This window comes from Paramisgurnus dabryanus, chromosome 12 (assembly GCF_030506205.2).
Source record: "Paramisgurnus dabryanus chromosome 12, PD_genome_1.1, whole genome shotgun sequence".
Lineage (NCBI taxonomy): Eukaryota > Metazoa > Chordata > Actinopteri > Cypriniformes > Cobitidae > Paramisgurnus > Paramisgurnus dabryanus.
In genome coordinates this window covers 29,208,370-29,226,602 of record NC_133348.1, presented here as the reverse complement: position 1 = coordinate 29,226,602, position 18,233 = coordinate 29,208,370, and the positions used below count along the sequence as shown (strand labels likewise).

The 18,233-nt window shown below is 37.9% G+C and overlaps 1 protein-coding gene across 3 annotated transcripts in view; it reads left to right on the top strand.

The window, feature by feature from the left end:
* The first annotated feature begins 676 nt into the window (after window positions 1–676).
* The window catches only part of l3mbtl3 (L3MBTL histone methyl-lysine binding protein 3), a 72,852-nt gene continuing 55,295 nt past the window's right edge, over window positions 677–18,233 (top strand). For all 3 annotated transcript variants that reach the window (XM_065268974.1, XM_065268973.1, XM_065268975.1), the window contains exons 1-11: window positions 677–793; window positions 3,821–3,932; window positions 4,124–4,271; window positions 8,969–9,092; window positions 9,819–9,903; window positions 9,981–10,075; window positions 10,237–10,341; window positions 13,056–13,191; window positions 13,424–13,515; window positions 13,950–14,101; window positions 18,095–18,171. In XM_065268974.1, the coding sequence (XP_065125046.1) occupies window positions 686–793; window positions 3,821–3,932; window positions 4,124–4,271; window positions 8,969–9,092; window positions 9,819–9,903; window positions 9,981–10,075; window positions 10,237–10,341; window positions 13,056–13,191; window positions 13,424–13,515; window positions 13,950–14,101; window positions 18,095–18,171 (1,234 nt within the window). In that variant the 5' untranslated portion in view covers window positions 677–685. The remainder of the gene's footprint in view (window positions 794–3,820; window positions 3,933–4,123; window positions 4,272–8,968; window positions 9,093–9,818; window positions 9,904–9,980; window positions 10,076–10,236; window positions 10,342–13,055; window positions 13,192–13,423; window positions 13,516–13,949; window positions 14,102–18,094; window positions 18,172–18,233) is intronic.

The window sequence follows — 18,233 nt, the reverse complement described above, 5'->3', positions numbered from 1 at the left end:
AATGATATTAGAGTAATGAAGTCAGAAATGGCAAACCGTATATGTTTATTTTCTGTAAAAAATGAATGTGCAATGAGTTTGTATAAAAAAACAGGAAATAAAAGAATGGTGTATTAAAAATATGATACATTAAAACAATTCAAAGTGCTTTCAAAATACAGAATATTTATATGACACATTTTAACATATTAATGTTGAAAATTTAATGAAATAATAGATATTTCATGCTAATCTGTTGGATTAAAATGTTTCAAGTTCATTCATTATAAAAATACATAAAATTCCTCATATCTAGATCTAATATAACTAAGCTATTGTCCAGTGTTGTTCTGAACAAGTCGATATAGTTTAGCTTACTGTAGTTTACTTCACAATGCTCAGCAGTTATAAAACTACAGTAATGGTGTTCTGCAGAAATAGAGCTTCACACTGATAATGCGTCAAATCTCACAGTCAGTCCCTGAATAACATAAACACGAGTGTTCACTAGTTTATCCAGCAATGTCTTTACATTTAGGTAGATTCGACTGAACATAGGATCTTATTCTTAGTAACCTATGTGTTTAATGTCACCAGAGCAGCTCATTGCAAGTTAAACACCGCAAACACACACGTGCGAGGACGCGGAATAGTTAGCGAACACGTGCCGCGACCAAACGCGCCGTATAGTGAGCGATCATGTGAAATGTTTCAGCGCAAAACTTTCGTTATTGTCATGATGAAGCGCGACGGCTCTGCGCATGCGCACTGGAGTCCGCCTGACCAATTTCTCAGTACTCGTGGGAGAATTTGGGTAAGAAAGAGACAAATTAAAACAATCGCACCGCTAAATAAACCGCTTGTGTCGTATTTTATACTTTATAATAAGCCGTTATGCGCCGTGTTTGACTTTCGCGGTAGGTTTAATGCGAGGCAATAATAATGAAAGTTAGATATAAAGTAGAAAACGCCTGGACGTGTCATCAATAATAGCAGCAGCAGCAGGAAGAGAGAGAGACAGAGAGTATGAAAATAAAGAATAACGCGTATTATTGACACGACAAATAAACGCAGTCGATAAAACGGCTTAAAGTGCACGTGTGCGTGTGACGGCAGAATGAAAGCGTTTCTATGAGTGTTTGTAGATTAATGCAAAAGCTATCTGTGTATTCGCTCCTATGCTGGAAACGACAGGAACTGACCGTGCGAAACAAAACATCTCTCGATCAGACCTAAGTCAGTCCTCAGATCAGATCCATCACTTACTTTATATATGATTTATCACAAATCATCACGCGTTTTTCCAGGCCTGTGCCTTTCAATTATTATATAGTAGTGAATATAATTCCTGCTCCGCCATTTTGAGAAACTGCCTTTAAAACACATTAAAGAAAAGTCTAATTTCTTCTATTATATCAGACTTTTATATCTTATACTGTGCCGTGTAATATTTAATATCACATTTCATTGTCGATGACATTTAAAGAGAAACGACACCCGCAATGTCGTGCTGAATCGTTTCACCTAAATCTCCGTAAACTCTTTTAATACAGCTGCAGAAATTAATAGAAAATATTATGAAATAAACTGCTTTGATGTAAAACATTATTACTAATATTTACGGTGAAAATTTGTGTTTATTCTATCATCGTCGTCATCCATAACCCACTAGTTTAAAATAAAACTATCGTCTACAAACATAAAATACGTGTTTAGAAATAACACCCATCATGAAAAGAAGTCTAAAGCGCGTATGTGATGAGATTTTAGATATTCGTTGAACAAATGAATTAAATAATTCAACAATAAATACCTAGCCTACAAATACCAATTGCATCGGCTAAATTCATCACAGGCACAGACATAACAATATCGTAATCTTTGAGTTAGGTATATCATTCGAGATTATATAAATATGAAGCAAAACACAATAAATGTTATAATATGTGAGCATGTAGCGATGCTTGTATTGTTGAAGAGAATTTGAGGCTGAAAGTTTGCAGCGCAGTGAATGAGACGCGACAGCGCCCTCTGCTGACAGCACAATGCAACACATCACACACTGTACTGTACGGTACTGCACTTTATTGTCACATCACATTAATACTTTAAAAAACGAGTAATGCTTTAAAAATAGTTTTATTGTGATTAATATGGGCATTGATAAGTCGCTTAACTGGCTATTGATTTTTAGGAAGGAAAGAAATATAAGAATACGGTTGTGTATTAGGCTAAATATGTTTTTTTTTACATTCAAATAATATACAAGGTTCCCAGGGGTCATGGAACTATCATGGAATTAGTAAAAGGTATTTTCCAGACATTGAAAGTTTGGGAATTATATATACAATTATATAAATATATATTTTTTTAAATTTAAAAAAATGATCAAAATGTAATCTGCTTGTTAAAGGAAAACACCCCCGTTTTTCAATATTTTACTATGTTCTTACCTCAACTTAGACAAATTAATACATACCTTTCTTTTCTCAATGCGTGCACTTAATCTTTGTACAGCGCATCGTGAATGTGTTAGCATTTAGCCTAGCCCCATTAATTCCTTAGGATCCAAACCCGGGATGAATTAGAAGCCATCAAACTTAAACTTCCGTCAATATTACTGCGCCCGAGGTCGAAGTGCAGCAAACTAAGTGCTCTTCCGCCATACAATATAGTTCTCATTTTTAACTGCTTAAAAAACCGCCACATTTTATTTTGTCCAACCATACTTACTAGTGATGCACCGATGTATCGGCCGCCGATATTTATCGGCCGATTTTTGGTGAATTTGAAACCACAAGAAAGGCATTAGCACAAGAAAGGCCGATACTAATTGTTTATTAATTAACTGCATAAAGAAATCCATTATATGTAAAAAAACGAGTTAATGTTGTTAATAAAATAAATGCTGAATAGCAAAAACCACCTTTGAAGGTTGTCATGCTGTCTTATTATATTTGTTTTAGCTTAATTTGTGCCTCTCTTATTATGTTGGTTGAATGTTTATTAGATCAAATCCATGTTCAGTAAAAATTATTTGATGCAGAAATAAACTAGCAAATAGACCAACTGTATAGTATTGTATACAAGTGTTTAATATCGGCATCGGTATCGGCCAGAAGTTGTCTGTTTAAATCGGTATCGGTATCGGCCCAAAGAAATCCTATCGGTGCATCCCTAATACTTACTCGTGTAACTACTCATGTAACAGTCTTTAAATAGAGAGAACATTCATGCCTGTTTGGATCCTAAGGAATAAATGGGGCTAGGTTAAATGCTAACACAGTCATGACGCGCTGTACAAAGATTAAGTCCATGCATTGAATACAGATATGTATGTATTAATTTGTCTAAGTTGAGGTAAGAACATAGTAAAATAATGAAAAACTGTGGTTTTCCTTTAACTTTCCTTTAAGGAATCCCATTTGCAGGTCCAAGGCTCTGTTGACTACAAGTTAAGCAGCTGTTTATTGGCACTGTTTATTCATTTCACACATTTAAGATACATTTTTATTAAAAGGTGTACACTACATTATCCAGGTTCATGGCATCCTGGATATAGGTAATGGAAATTTTGATTTGTAATCAGGGAAAAGTCAGGGAATTTGACTTAGAGTGGGAACCCTGAATATAGATCTGACATCAGGTTTACTGGTTAAGTGGACATACAAAAATATAACAGAACCATTTAGGCCTATTAGATCAGGGGTTTTCAAACTGGCGTCCAGGTATCCCACACAAGGCATTTTTTATATTACTAATTTAATAATATTATTTGCAGTATAATAGGAGCTTTTAGGGCCACTGGAGGACAAAACAATGTTTTTTTGTTGTCGGTCAGTTTCAGGTGAATGAGTTTGGGGTCCTGGAGGTCATAACAGATGAGATGGACGAGGAAAGGAGCAGAAAAGCTCACGCCACCACCACGTGGAGCGTCCCCACTGCTCAAGAGGGTAAAACACACCAGAATATCCTCACGTAAACATGTATACTGATAAACTTACCCTTCATCAAAATCCACCCCATGGAGTTTTTTTAATTGGCTTCCATAGGATTCTTTTTATGCAGATGAACTATAGTAGGATCGGTCAGTAAGAGACATGGTGTAGTGTATGTAGTAAGAGAAATCTGTGCTGATTGGCAGGTCTTACTGAAGGTTCGGTGTCAGAGGAGAAGTCCTGGGTCGAGCGAGGTCTGGTGTGTGTCCGATGTAACAGGAAGGGATCTGTGGTGGACTTTCTGTCTGATGGACTTCACTGTAGTGAGCGCTGTCTGGAGCAGACTCAACAACAGTGAGTACTACACATACAGTAATACTGCACATGACAACACCGCACATTTCAATACCACACATTTCATAATTTTGTTACATATATATAGCACTTTTAGTTAGCACTCAAAGCGCTTTACATATGAACGGAGCGGCAGTGGCTCAGTGATTCATGTAGGTTGTCTACAAACCGGAAGGTTGGTGGTTCAATCCCTGATTCCACCTGGCCAAGTGTTGAGGTGTCCTTGAGCAAGACACCTAACCCCAGCTGCTACTGACGAGCTGGATGGCGCCTTGCATGGCTGACACCGCCGTCGGTGTATGAATGAATGAGTGAGTGAATGGGTGAATGTGAGGCAATTTGTAAAGCATTTTGGATGGCCATGTGTCTGTTGAAAGTGCTGTGTATGGCCAATGGGCAATTTTTGGCCTGGATGCCAGGGCACACCCCTACTCTTTTTTTTAACGAACATCTTGGGATTTTTAACGACCACAGAGAGTCAAGACCTCGGTTTAACATCTCATCTGAAGGACAGTTTTTTTTTTTGACAGTATAGTGTCCCCATCACTATATTGGGGTGTAAGGACCCATACAAACCACAGGGTGAGCACCAGTGGCGGCTGGGGCACCGCCCCCCAAAGTTGGCCAGAGAAGAAAGCTACTTTAACATGTTACAAAAAAGATAAATATATAATGCAAATTAATACAAAATAAAATCGTTTAGTGGTACTATTTCACTGTTAGTCATGTTATAATTTATTTAAAGTGCCCGTATTATGAAAAACTCACTTTTTCTGGGTTTTGGGGTGTTATTTTGTGTCTCTGATGCTCCCACACGCATACAAACTTGGAAAAAAATCCATCCATGCTGTTTTGAGTGAGATACAGGTTTCTGAATGTCCTCTGCCTTGAGTCTCAGATTGCGCCAGTTAAAACTCAGCTCCGTTGTGACGTAACAAACCGTTTCGTCACATTCAGTTTGAATTTTCCCGCCCACCACCCCACTCGCAGGTCTCCACCCACCAGGTAGCTAGAGAGCATAGAGCAGTCACTTGAATGAGACCCTCTGTGCTGTTATCATCTCTCACGGAAATAACAGCGCTATTTGGATATTATAGATTATACTCCAACCTACTTTTAAAAACAAAGTTTTAACGCGTGGTTATTGGAACCCGGAGTAATCTTATATACAGTGTGTTACGACGCAAACAGTCCTCAGATTGTAGGCGATAAACAACAGACTATGTATCTATATTTCACGGATTATAAGCATTTGTGGACAAAAATGGTAATTGGATGTATTTTATTGGACTTTCATGGATCATTCACACATCTGAAACAGACTGGATTCGATTCGCGATCGCGTTGTTTCATCACAAAAGGTAAGAAGTCACGTTATATTTTGCATGTTGTCATCTTCTGTCACAAAATACTACATTTATGATGCTAGAGCTAAAAGCTTTTTGCCAAACTAACCGAGACCGTACGCCCCGGCTTTTCTGACGAGGCGAGCCTCTAATAACTTTACGGTCCGCATAGATATATACACGGTCCGGACCTCCCGCTAGCTTCTAGCAATTAGCACGCGGTCCACAAGCAGTATACATCCCCCGCCGGCTCTTAATTTCTGTAATTTGCGAAAATAATGCGCTTGAAAATGTTTATAACGGGAAATTTTTGTATTGTCCAGGGAAAACGAGTGTATTGTTCAGACTGCTACATCACAATTTACACTGGAATCTTTGTGTGTCGTGATGAGTTTGACACACCGAGACCGGGCCTTACCGCCCCGGCTTTTCTGACGAGGCTAACCCCCGAGCCTCTTATAACTTTACGGTCCGGACCTCCCGCTAGCTTCTAGCAATTAGCACGCGGTCCACAAGCAGTATACATCCCCCGTCGGGTCTTAATTTATATAATTTGCGAAAATAATGCGTTTGAAAATGTTTTATAATGGGAATATGTTAGCATTGTCCAGGGAAAATGAGTTTATTGTTGTGACTGCTAACGTAACATCACAATTTACTCTGGAATCATTGTGTGTCATGAGTTTCTTCTCCTGTAGTGTACTTATTAGTGATTCTTTTCTGTATGATTTGTCTGTTGGCAACATAAACCGTTAATAATAATAATAATAATATATAAAATAATAACACAGTATGGTCTGTACTGCTCACGATACCACTGAGCACGCGCACGGGCACGGGCACATGACGTTAGTAGTGGGGCGTGATCAAAGGAGCAGCAGCTCATAAATATGTAAGACTAGCTCAAAACGGCACAATCTGAACTGCCCTGAAACAGAGGCTACTAGAGATGGGTAACAATCTTTTCCTACAAGCTATTTCGAGCAAACAGCTTTTGAAACATGCTTTATGGAACTCATACACCTATATAACTTGTGGAAAAGCAGTCATAAGATGGGCACTTAAAAAAAATAAATAATCAAAACTGAGTTGTTTTGTGTGTGTCATGTTTGTGTGTCTGGGGCGCACCCCTAATGAGTGTCTATGTAGGTTCGTAAAAAGGGTAAAAACCTGTGACCTGAGGCTGAGCTCTAATTGGCTGGTTTCGGATCCACCCTGGGGCGCAGGACTGTGTGCCCCAAACCCTCCCACTTATGTTGTAAGCAAATCAGAATAGTTTTTTGTGTCTTTTACCTCATGTGATTGGATCGTTTTCAGAGTCTCATAACCACGCTGCAGATTGCCATGTAACTGCTAGATACAGTACTAAAAAGTGAAAGCAAGTGAAATACCTTGAGATAAAAGAAAATATGTTTTTATGCTAACAAAATCACCCTTTACAAGACATTCAGTTGAAAAATAAATAAAGGATTAAGGAGCTTGGACCAGATTGAGCAGCAGGAAATGGATGCTATGTAAGTCAAATGCCTTTTATTATTTCCCTGTTTGCTGTTTATAAGAGCTGCCTTTGCGTGGATTTGATGTTCAGATAATCCGGTATTTTCCGTGGCTTGGTCAACTTTGTTGCAACGTTCTGGTCTGTGATTAGGCAACTTCACTGGGTGTGTGTGTGTTTGCATGCGTGTGTGCGTCAGATCGCGTTAACCGTAATGTAAGAGCACGCGATCAATCTCCAGAACAGAAGTCAAACTGCATCGTGTATCTGAGGTAAAAACACAAAATCTAATGACAAGAGTCTGCATTTATCTGTCTTCATGCGTTTATTACACAAGGTGGTTTCAGATACACAGTCAGTGTTTAATTCAATTCAGATTTTTACACACCTGTTGCTATTTTAATCCCATTAGTATTTTGTAATTTGATTTGTTCATATTTGCCTGTTCAGCACAAAGTTCGTGTGTTTTATCGCCTCAGCTGTCTGTCACTGCGAGAAAAAAATAATTCATTAATCTGCTTCATGTGATGTTAAACATGTAAAGTGATCCACAGTCTCTGTTCATCATATGTTCTCTTCACAAATAAATAAACACATTTGAACTTGAATGCTCGTCTTGTAAGTTCATGATTAGAAATGAACAGGTGAACGAAAACAATTCTATCATTAATACATGAAATGACGGATAATTGACTGTCGGGATTTTCAAATGAAATAGTATAACGCAAACTCTGGTGTGTATCTAAATGGATTCATTGAATTTATACTATACATACTGCATGTTGTGTTTTGAAAACAGAAAATTATTTTTGAATCTTTTTAATATGTTTAGAACTGTAATATCCTTTAACATTGGTCACATAATTGGCTAAATATAAAAAAAAAATACATTTAGGCATCTATCAGGCGCTTTTATCCAAAATGTCTATAAAGTCACTATAAAGTGATTTGTCATTTGGGGTGTGATTATACCAAATGACTAGTTTACACAAACCTGAACCCATTTGAAGTTTCAGTCTGGAAAATTGAAAACGCTTAAGGGCGATTTATAGTCGTGCGTAGGTCCTACGGCGTAGCTACGGCGTAGGCTATCCGTAGCCTGTGCGTAGCTCTGCGTAGCTTGACGCGCACCTCACAAAATTTCTAACAGCGCGTCGGCTCTACGCGGACCGTAAGCACTGTGATTGATCCACCAGAACCCCTCCCGTCAGGTAAAAAAAACTGCGTCATAGGTATTTCCGTTTGAGACGGTGAAAACAAAGATGAGTCAAGTTGAGGAGTGATTTAACTCAAACTGAAACATAAGTTGCTGTTTATTTACTTCCATCATTGCTGGTCTTCTCAAATTATACACAACAAGTTGCTATCTTTTCTTCGTTTGTGGGTTAACTTGCTTAGCTTCTTCTTCTGTGACGACTTCTGCTGCTTCTGTGGTAACACGCGTGATTACTGCCAACCAGCGGTTTCGCGGGTGTTTGCACGTCGACGCGGACGGCGACGCACAAGTATAAATGAAAACCGACGCGGAACCTGCGCCGTCGCTGCTACGCTGTAGGACCTACGCACGACTATAAATCGCCCTTAAAGTGTGTTTCTGGATGGAAGTAGAACCTTTTTTTCTTGAAACCCTTTTAAACTATTTGTGGAGATGTGGGCAACGTCAGATTGTAGTTTTGAGACTTTCAGTCCCCAATGTCTATAAGCAAATACTCATGATTTCATGATATGCAGAGTAATTCTTTATTCCAAACAGTAAGAAAAGTCATCTTTAGACATTGCATTTTTATAGTTCTGTATTTATTTGCACACAGAAATGATGGCTTGTTGAATTTTAATGTTATCTCATCTTCTGACAGAGAGCTGAAGAAAGAAAGTTCCAGTACAAATGGAGAGATGCTTGGAAGAAAGCGACCTCGCCTTGCAACATCTGAAGATGTGGACAGCTCAGTGGAAGCTGCTGAGGAAGATGATGAAGACTATGTGAGTTTTCATTCTTTAGCCTTAGACTTACAAGGACGTTTTATCACTTAAAAGTGCCTTAAAGGTGACATAGAATGATTTAACGCGGTATTTATTCTTGTTCTGTGACAATTTTTTTTGTTTGGGTCTGTAATGCCTTAGAAGCTTCCTAAAAACCTCTCTCAGATAGCTCTCTTAGGGTGGGGGATTTTAAACAAGTGCTTTTGCACCTATTTGGCTCCCCCTACTGGCTTAACTTGCAATCTCATTACTGATTGGCTGACTTTGCTGCCACTCAAAAAATGTAGCCAATTATTTTAAAGTGGAGGGGCAGTGAGATGCCTGTGATGTCATAAGCATCAGTTTTTCAGATTGGGCCGTTTTCTGGCTATCATTTCTAAAAGAGGAATTTCTATGAGACTGAGATTTAGTTTAGTATGTCTAGCACTTTTTGTATGTTTGTGAATGTGGGTAGACTTCCATTATTCAACAAAGACAAGGTAAAAATGGTTTTTCATTCTCTGTCCCCTTAAAATTAAACTGAACAAACTTTATGATTATCAGCATGTGTCTTCTTAAACTACTGAACATTCTGGAAATGTATATTAAAATCTACAGCTAAATTATCATTATTCTGTTACTAATTCTGTTTTTGGTGTTTTTGTACCATATCTATTCTGAACATACTGTACATCGCTTTAATGAAGTGTCTGTCAGTTTTGATGTGTGTGTGTGTGTGTGTTACAGGAAAAGAAAGAAAGCAGACAGCCGGCACGAGGAGCAACGAGAGGTCGCAGAAAACGTAGAGGAGACGCAGCTCTGCTCAGATACAGTGAGTCACAATCATGTAAACTGGTGCTGATCTGGATGAGAGTCACATGACACCTGTCACTGTTTCCCATAATGCAGCGGTTCCTTATGGAGGGAAGAAGAAGGTTTGGTGTTGGGCTTCATATCTGGAGCAGGAGAGAGCCATCGCAGCCCCTTCAAAACTCTTCAGAGAGGTGCAGCTTGTGTTAACACGCATCTGTTTGTGTTTTAGTTAGAATTATTGATGTAGTGACAGGAAATAACATTGTTTACATATATGTTTTTGTGTGTGTGTGTGTGTGTGTGTGTGTGTGTGTGTGTGTGTGTGTGTGTGTGTGTGTGTGTGTGTGTGTAGTATCAGGCATTACCACAGTGTAAGAATGGCTTTAAAGTTGGCATGAGGTTGGAGGGGATCGACCCTGAACATCCGTCCATGTACTGTGTTCTCTCTGTTGCTGAGGTAAGACTCACTTCACTCATATCTGATAATATTCTGACATAATGGGGTTTAGATCAAGTGATTGATGTTAAAGGGTACCTCGACTATGAAGACATTTAATATTTTCATTACATCCCAACATATAATGCTCATTTTCATCTATGAAATATTACCAGTGTTTGAATTGATGGGGGGGGGGGGCTGGGGAGGTTCCTGGACCACCTATAAACCTCTGTTTTTTATTAAAATGTTTAAATCTCAGGCTGCGCTGCCACAAAGCAATACTATCCATTATTTATCCCAATTTCACAATAGACTAACCTAAAAGATTTCTGTCTAAAATAAATATAAACTCTCAAGTGCGTCTTGCGCTGTTTTTGTACACTGTCAGAATTTTTACCTTTTTTTGTCGCTGGGGTAGTACCCCAAGGTACTGTTTAGTACCTTTACAGGTATATAAACATAGTAAAATGTTGTACCTTTTGAGGTAAATTACTGTTCCTTAAGGATCTATTGTGTACCTATAAAGGTACAGTTAACTGTTTTCTACCCCTAAAATTTAACTGGTACAAAATTGTTGCTTAAGGTACACAATTGTGTCCTTAGCGTATAATATTGTACCCCATAAGGTACAACATTTCAATGTGTTGTATACCCATAAAGGTACAAAAAGGTACCTTTTAGGGTTCCGCGACAGAAAAAGGAACAACTTTGTACCTTTTTTCTGACAGTGTAGGAATTGACAGGCGTGTCTTGGCATGTGGATTATTTTCACCTCGTTGACAGTAAAAATCTTGAATAATCTTTAGGGTTAGGGGCTTTTACATTTTTTTTCTTAAAGTATTATTTTACACCAGCACTGTCAGAAAAAAAAGTACAAAACTGTACCTTTTTTGTCACTGGGGTGGTACCCCAAGGTACCATTTTGTACCTTTACAGGTATATAAACATAATACAATGTTGTACCTTTTGGGGTACATTACTGTTCCTTAAGGATCTATTTTGTACCCTTTAAGGTACAGTTAACTGTTTTGTACCCCTAAAATTTAACTGGTACAAAATTGTTCCTTAAGGTACACAAAAGGTCCTTAAAGTATAATATTGTACCCCATAAGGTACAACATCTCAGTGTGTTTTATACCCATAAAGGTACAGAAAGGTACCTTTTAGGGTACCACCCCAGTGACAGAAAAAGGAACAACTTTGTACCTTTTTTTCTGACAGTGAGGGGCGAGGCGACCCACTCAGATTGACGGCTGGTCCACAGTCAGGAGAGACACAAAATGTTATTCTGTACCTTAATACTACTGTTAGATCTTCCTTGCCCGTTTTAAAAGGTGTAAATGTTGTAAATGCAGTACAAAGTGCTGTTGTTGGTGTTGTTTACATTACATGCACGTATGCGCGATTGCAAACAAAACACGTGAGATTTTGAGTTACTTACGCCTGTGGTTGTGACTCCTAAACGGGGTCTTTTAAAGTTTTGACCTCTCCAATAGTTGTAAAAAAGTGGAAAATACGGGGTCAAACTGAGCCTTGTTTCTAAAGCAGTCCTCTCCGAAATGCAGCCAGGGAACAAACAAACTCATTCGCAATTACGTTGCTGTCCGGGAAAAACGAACTGCATTCACTGTTGTCTTACGACAGAGAAAGCTAAATAAGGTTTTCTTCTCCTTACATCCAAAAACACACTTCTTTTGTCAAACTATCTTGCTAAAAACAAAGTTGTCGCGTGCTGTGCAGTGATACCGGTGACTTCTACTGGACGGAGCAATGCTAATGCGTGTTCACGCTCTCACTTGACGTGCAGGGCAGGTGTGTTTTTCTGGGTGAAATGGCCTATAAAAGGAATATGGGGTCAATCAGTCGTAACGGATACCCCTGTTTGAAAAAAACTTTCTGAAACTTGTAGGAAAAAGGAGGCGTGAGTTTGGCTCAGAAATACTCTGTTACAAGCTCAATTGCTTTTTTGACACTTTGCTTATGTTTAGCATGAGGACTACAACTCTTAAACTGTTTTAATAAGTCAGAATGCATAAAATAGCATTAAACCTCCCTTTTAATGTTCTTGTATTTTTAATGGCATGCAGATTTCAAGACCACATAGCGCCACCTACTGTCTACTCTCATCTTCTGTTTCACATCATTTTACAGTGTACTGATTGAAGACCATGTTTACATTGCTGTAGCGTTAATAGAGCGGGTTTTATATTGTAACTTTTTGACGTCATGGATTGTGACGTAAGCAAAATGGCAGCCTACAAGTGAAATTGTGAGATTTGTATTGATCCCAGTGTTAATCTATTAAACCATACATACTGCATGTTTATAGTCAGGGTACCCTTTAAATAAGCTTTAACACAGTGATCAGAAACTAAGATGGGTTGTGTGACTACAGTTTCATCCATATAATCTGTGCAAACGCGGCAAGAAAATATATAACATTAAAACATATACAAAAAGACGGCAACACTACTTAGCAGTGTAATTGATGTAAAGTTAAGCTAACTGAATGATTCAAACATTATGATGTATCATAACTGAATAAAAATCCCATCATATAAAAAGTGCAGCAGAATCTGTGTGCTTAACACATTTGTCACGATACACATCACACTGCTCAGCCCTAATAAAGTCTAACCTCACCACAGTATATGAACGTGAGAGCTTTAATATTATATATAACATAAAAATAATGTTTATCCAGCTAACAGTTGATGTGTGAATATGTACAGGTGTCGGGACATCGAATCAGACTGCACTTTGATAAATATTCAGACTGCTATGACTTCTGGGTAAACTGTAACTCTCCTGACATTCATCCAGTCGGCTGGTGTGAGAAAACCGGACACAAGTTACATCCACCTAAAGGCAAGATATGTTTGTGCTTATCTTTTCAGTTTATTTTGACAAAGTGCATGGTCACATTCGTTTCATCATGAGAAGAGATGAGATTCAGTGATATCGATGTGGAAACATGAAGCTCAAAATTGCTTAAAATAAAACTGCATAATTTTCAGTTTCCTTAAGTGTAACACCTACAGTAAAGATGTATTTGCTCTGAGATGTGCTGTTGTTTCTCACGTGTGTTTGTGTGTTGTAGGAATGAATGAGGAGGAGTTTAGCTGGTCATCTTACATTAAACTAAATAAAATACAGACATCATCCAAAGCTCTCTTTCAGAACCAGAACATGGTGAGTTAAGTACATCAGTCCGACTGTACTCACATCTCATTTCCTCCAGATGGCACTATAGCACCTCAATGTAATGACATGATTCTGGCATCATTTTCTCATTCTCCTGTTGTTGTAAACCTTTTATTAAATATTTTTTTTCTCTTCTTTTAAAAGTGATGTAATGTAATCATGCATAGTCATTCAATAGGAATAGAAGTCACATAGTTTGAGTATAAATATTTATTACATTTATGCATTTGGCAGACGGTTTTATCCAAAGTGACTTACAAGTCATTGGTATAAATGTTTTATCAGTATGTGTGTGTTCATTAGGTTCGAACCAATGACCTTTTGCACTGCGAATTGAGCTGTGTACAGAGCTACTGGTGAAAGCTGTGAATATTTATAAGTGAATATGAATGAATGATATATTTACTTGTGTTATTATGCAGACAGTGACGCCGTCTGGATTTAGAGTTGGTATGAAGCTGGAAGCTGTCGATAAGAAGAATCCTTCATTCATCTGTGTTGCCACGGTTACGGACATGGTAGATAACCGATTCCTGGTGCACTTTGACAACTGGGATGAATCTTACGACTACTGGTAAATTCACAGTTATATTTATTTTCTTGGTGTTTATTAAAACCTGCAGTTAAAACATCATTCGCTTCATGATTAAGCAAGTTTACAGAATTAATTTGTATCATTAAAAAACTTGTCGAATAAATACATACAGAAATTAAAACAGCTTAAAAGAAAAATTCAGAATGAATATTGTTTAATATAAAGAGTGAGAGATCATAAAAGAAGGTTTGATCCAAAGCAAAAAACTAATTTCACATCATATGAACATTTAAGTCTTAATCTCATAATCATGTGAAGTGATATAAACTCTTGTGCTATCTTCAGATTTTAAAATAAAAGTCAAATCAAACACAAATTATCTACAGTATCAGTTTTATACAAAGAAAGTCATGGAGAAACAAATGTAAGTGTTTCCTAGGAATGACCCAGTTTCCAAAATGTTCTCATCCTACGTTGAGTGCTGTGTGTGTGTCTGTCTGTGTGCGCGCATGCGTCATGAACAAGTCAATAAGAGTCGAGTACAGTACACAGTAGAAACACTCTCTCATTTGTGATGATCAAAAACATAAGTGACAGATCATCTGAGGCAAAGATCTTCATCCATCCGGATATTTCCTCCACATCTTTATTATCATTGTGATCCTGTACAGCTCTGTTGCAAAGCATTGAGTAGATACAAAAATGTCTAACATATAATGCGTTGTAAGTCAAAAGCGTAAATTCTGTCAAATGTAAAAATATTTTCTCTATAGTTATGCTCATAAGTTTACATACCCTGGCAGAATGTATGATATGGACCATTTCAAAAGATATAAACAACACTGGTCCAGAAGCACTTCCTGTTTCAGTTTTTGAACACTAGATAAACGTTGGGATAAAATACAACCAACAGAACATACAAAACTGAATTAAAATGTTAAACAAACATCTTAAAGATAATGATATATGTGAAATAAATTAAAAAACAGTCACAAACTGAAACAGGAAGTTTTTCTGGACCAGTGTTGTTTACATCTTTTGAAATGGTCTATATTGGCCATTTTTTAGAGAATATGAATGATAACACAAAAACTTTTCTTTCACTCATGGTTAGTGTTTGACAGCCATTTAGGATCAATCAACTGTGTTTTTACTCTTTTTAAACCATAATGACAACAGACCAACTACACAAATGACCCTGACCAAAAGTTTACATACCCCAGTTCTTAATAGCATCCCCTTTAACATCAATGACAGCTTGAAGTCTTTAGTGGTAGTTGCAGATGGTAATGCTGCCCATTCTTGTTGGCATAAAGCCTCAAGTTCTTGTAAATTCTTGGGCTATCTTGCATGAACTGCACGTTTGAGATCTCCCCAGAATGCCTTAATGATATTACCGTCAAGAACCTTCACTTTAGTCTGCTGAAGCCAATGACAGGCCCATTTGGCCTTGTGTTTTGGATCAATGTCCAAGTACATCCAATGTGCAGCTTTCAAGCTGATGAGTGCAAATTTTCCTCAGGTATTTTTTGATAACATACTGCAGTTATCTTGCCATTAATTGTGGCCCAATTTCCTCTGCCTTTGTAGCTCAAACATCCCCAAAACACAAAGTGTACCTTTCATCATAGAACTTGTTGACTTCTCTCCAAATGTAGCATTTATTCTTGTGGCCAAAAGTTCAATTTTGGTCTCATCACTCCGAATGACTTTGTGGCAGAAGGTTTGAGGCTTGTCTCTGTGCTGTTTGCTGAAAGTAATGGCTTTCTTCTGGTGACTTGACAATGCAGTCCATCTTTCTTCAAGTGCCTCCTTATTTTGCATCTTGAAACAGCCACACCACATTTTCAGAGAGTCCTGTATTTCACCTGAAGTTATTTGTGGTGTTTTCTTTGCATCCCCAACAATTCTCCTGGAAGTTGGTTTGGTTTCAACAGAACCTCTCATTTTCCCCTTCTTAACTCTTTCCCTGCCAGCGGTTTTTTTTTTTTTAAGTTGCCAACCAGCGCCAGCATTTTTATGATTTTCACAAAGGTTTAATGCCTTACAGAAAATGTTGTTCTTTAAATATATATAAATACAGTATATCAAATGAAAGAACAGACCCTCTGATTTCAAACAATAAAAACGTTTCATCCTACCTTCATTTGTTCTCTTTTTATCACCTCTCAAATATGTGTAGGTTTCTTTAAAAATACCACATTTTGAGCAACAAGCTGAAATAATTGCATTTCTGTGAAGGACTTTTGATAGAGATCAGATTCAGAGCGATCATCAAAACATACACGGAGTTTGAACTGTTTGCCCTAAGGCGGCCATTCCCAAACTGTGGTCCGCGGACCACTAGTGGTCCGTGAGCGTACTGCAGGTGGTCCGTGTAAAGGCAAAATAAAATATAAAATAATATATTTTATTAAGAAAAATATATTTTTTAAGAATATGTTTTAAGAAACTGTTGTACTGATGTAATGACCAGTTAAAGTTTTAGTGCTTGTAAGCCTATTTAGAAGTGCAGATAAATTCAGGACTTTGTGTAGACATATTTTATTATGAGTATTATGAGGTGGTCCGCGAAAATTCTTGATTACAAATAGTGGTCCACACACACAAAAAGTTTGAAAACCCCTGCCGTAAGGGAATACTTCCAGATTTGGTTGGGTGAGAGCGGCACTTGGTGGATAATAGTGGAAATACGGATTGCAGGGAAGCATTTTCTATTAGTTGACTCGTCAATGGCGGGAAAATAGTTAATTACAGTTTGAACACTGCTGATTGGCATTCTGATATCCTTGGATATCTTTTTAAATCATTTTCTTTGTTTTATACAGTTCAACTACATTTTCCCACAGATCCTTTGACAAATTTTTTGCTTTTCCCGTGAATAGGGCCTTATAAAATCTGTAAAATTTTTCTCCAAATTCTGTTTTATTTATTTGTATATTCCGTGTTTTCCATTTTATTATTCTCAAATTCTATGTTTTTCATTTTCATTTTCTGGATTCTATTTTTAATGGTTAAATTAAATTTCGGTAATCAAAAAGCATAACTTATCAACTGTATTTGAGGATATTGAACCTGGAAAGTCCTTGAAAGGTCCTTCAATTTGAAGTTAACCAAGGTGTGGGAACCCTTATTACAGCCAATTTAATTCACATGTCCTGAGTGATATTATTTAGGTAATGATCATCTGTTAGATGCTCTGTGTGAATAAATATATAGTAAAATATAACAATACATCATATGGCGCTTTTCCATTGCATAGTACCCCACGGTTTGGTTTGGTTTAGTTTGGGTCGAGTCAGCTTACTTTTGGGAGCTTTTCCATTGGGTGCAGTACGTAGTACCCGATACTTTTTTCTTACCACCTCGGTTGGGGTTCCAAGCGACCCGACATCGCTATAATGTAGATTAGCTTTACCTGTGCTAGGCTAGCTTGCGCTGTCTTGAGGAAAAATGTTGTCATCTGTGCTCGGCTATAAGTTCCCAAACTCACGAACAAACATCCACAGGTTAAGAACCAGGGAAACCATAACAGTTTTTTCCAAACTTGCAGTTTGTGGCGGAACATTCGCCACGAGCACGTCAGCATTATATATGCTTAAATGCAACTTCAATGAGGCTCAGCGGAGCGCCGTCCACTGACGCCGCGAAACGGTCATGTGAGATAGAGGTAACGTTAGTGATAAACGCGATGTGCAAACATCTATTTGTGGTGGCCAATTTGAATTTTGTGGCGGACTGAGAGATAATAAATGTATGGGAATTTACAACGCTTTCACTTGTATGATGTCACAGCAGTAGGAAGCGCAAATATAACGACACGCCTATAATCCCTCCCACTGCAAAGTGATACTAAACTCGATGGAAAAGCTAACCACGCCAAAGTGAGGTGAGCTGACCCGACCCAAACTAAACTAAACTGTGGGGTACTATGCAATGGAAAAGCGCCAATAGATGCAGTGCTTTGGGCTGTCAAACAGATTTGAACAGTAGCTGTTATTAAAATGTATTTTGTGTTTGTCTTTTGTGCAGGTGTGATGCAACCAGCCCATACATTCATCCGATTGGATGGTGTCAGGAGAACGGCAGGACCCTTACAACCCCTCCAGGTGGTACATCATTACCTTACAATCTAATAGTACGTGTTGAAATAACACAAGACAAGTGTTCT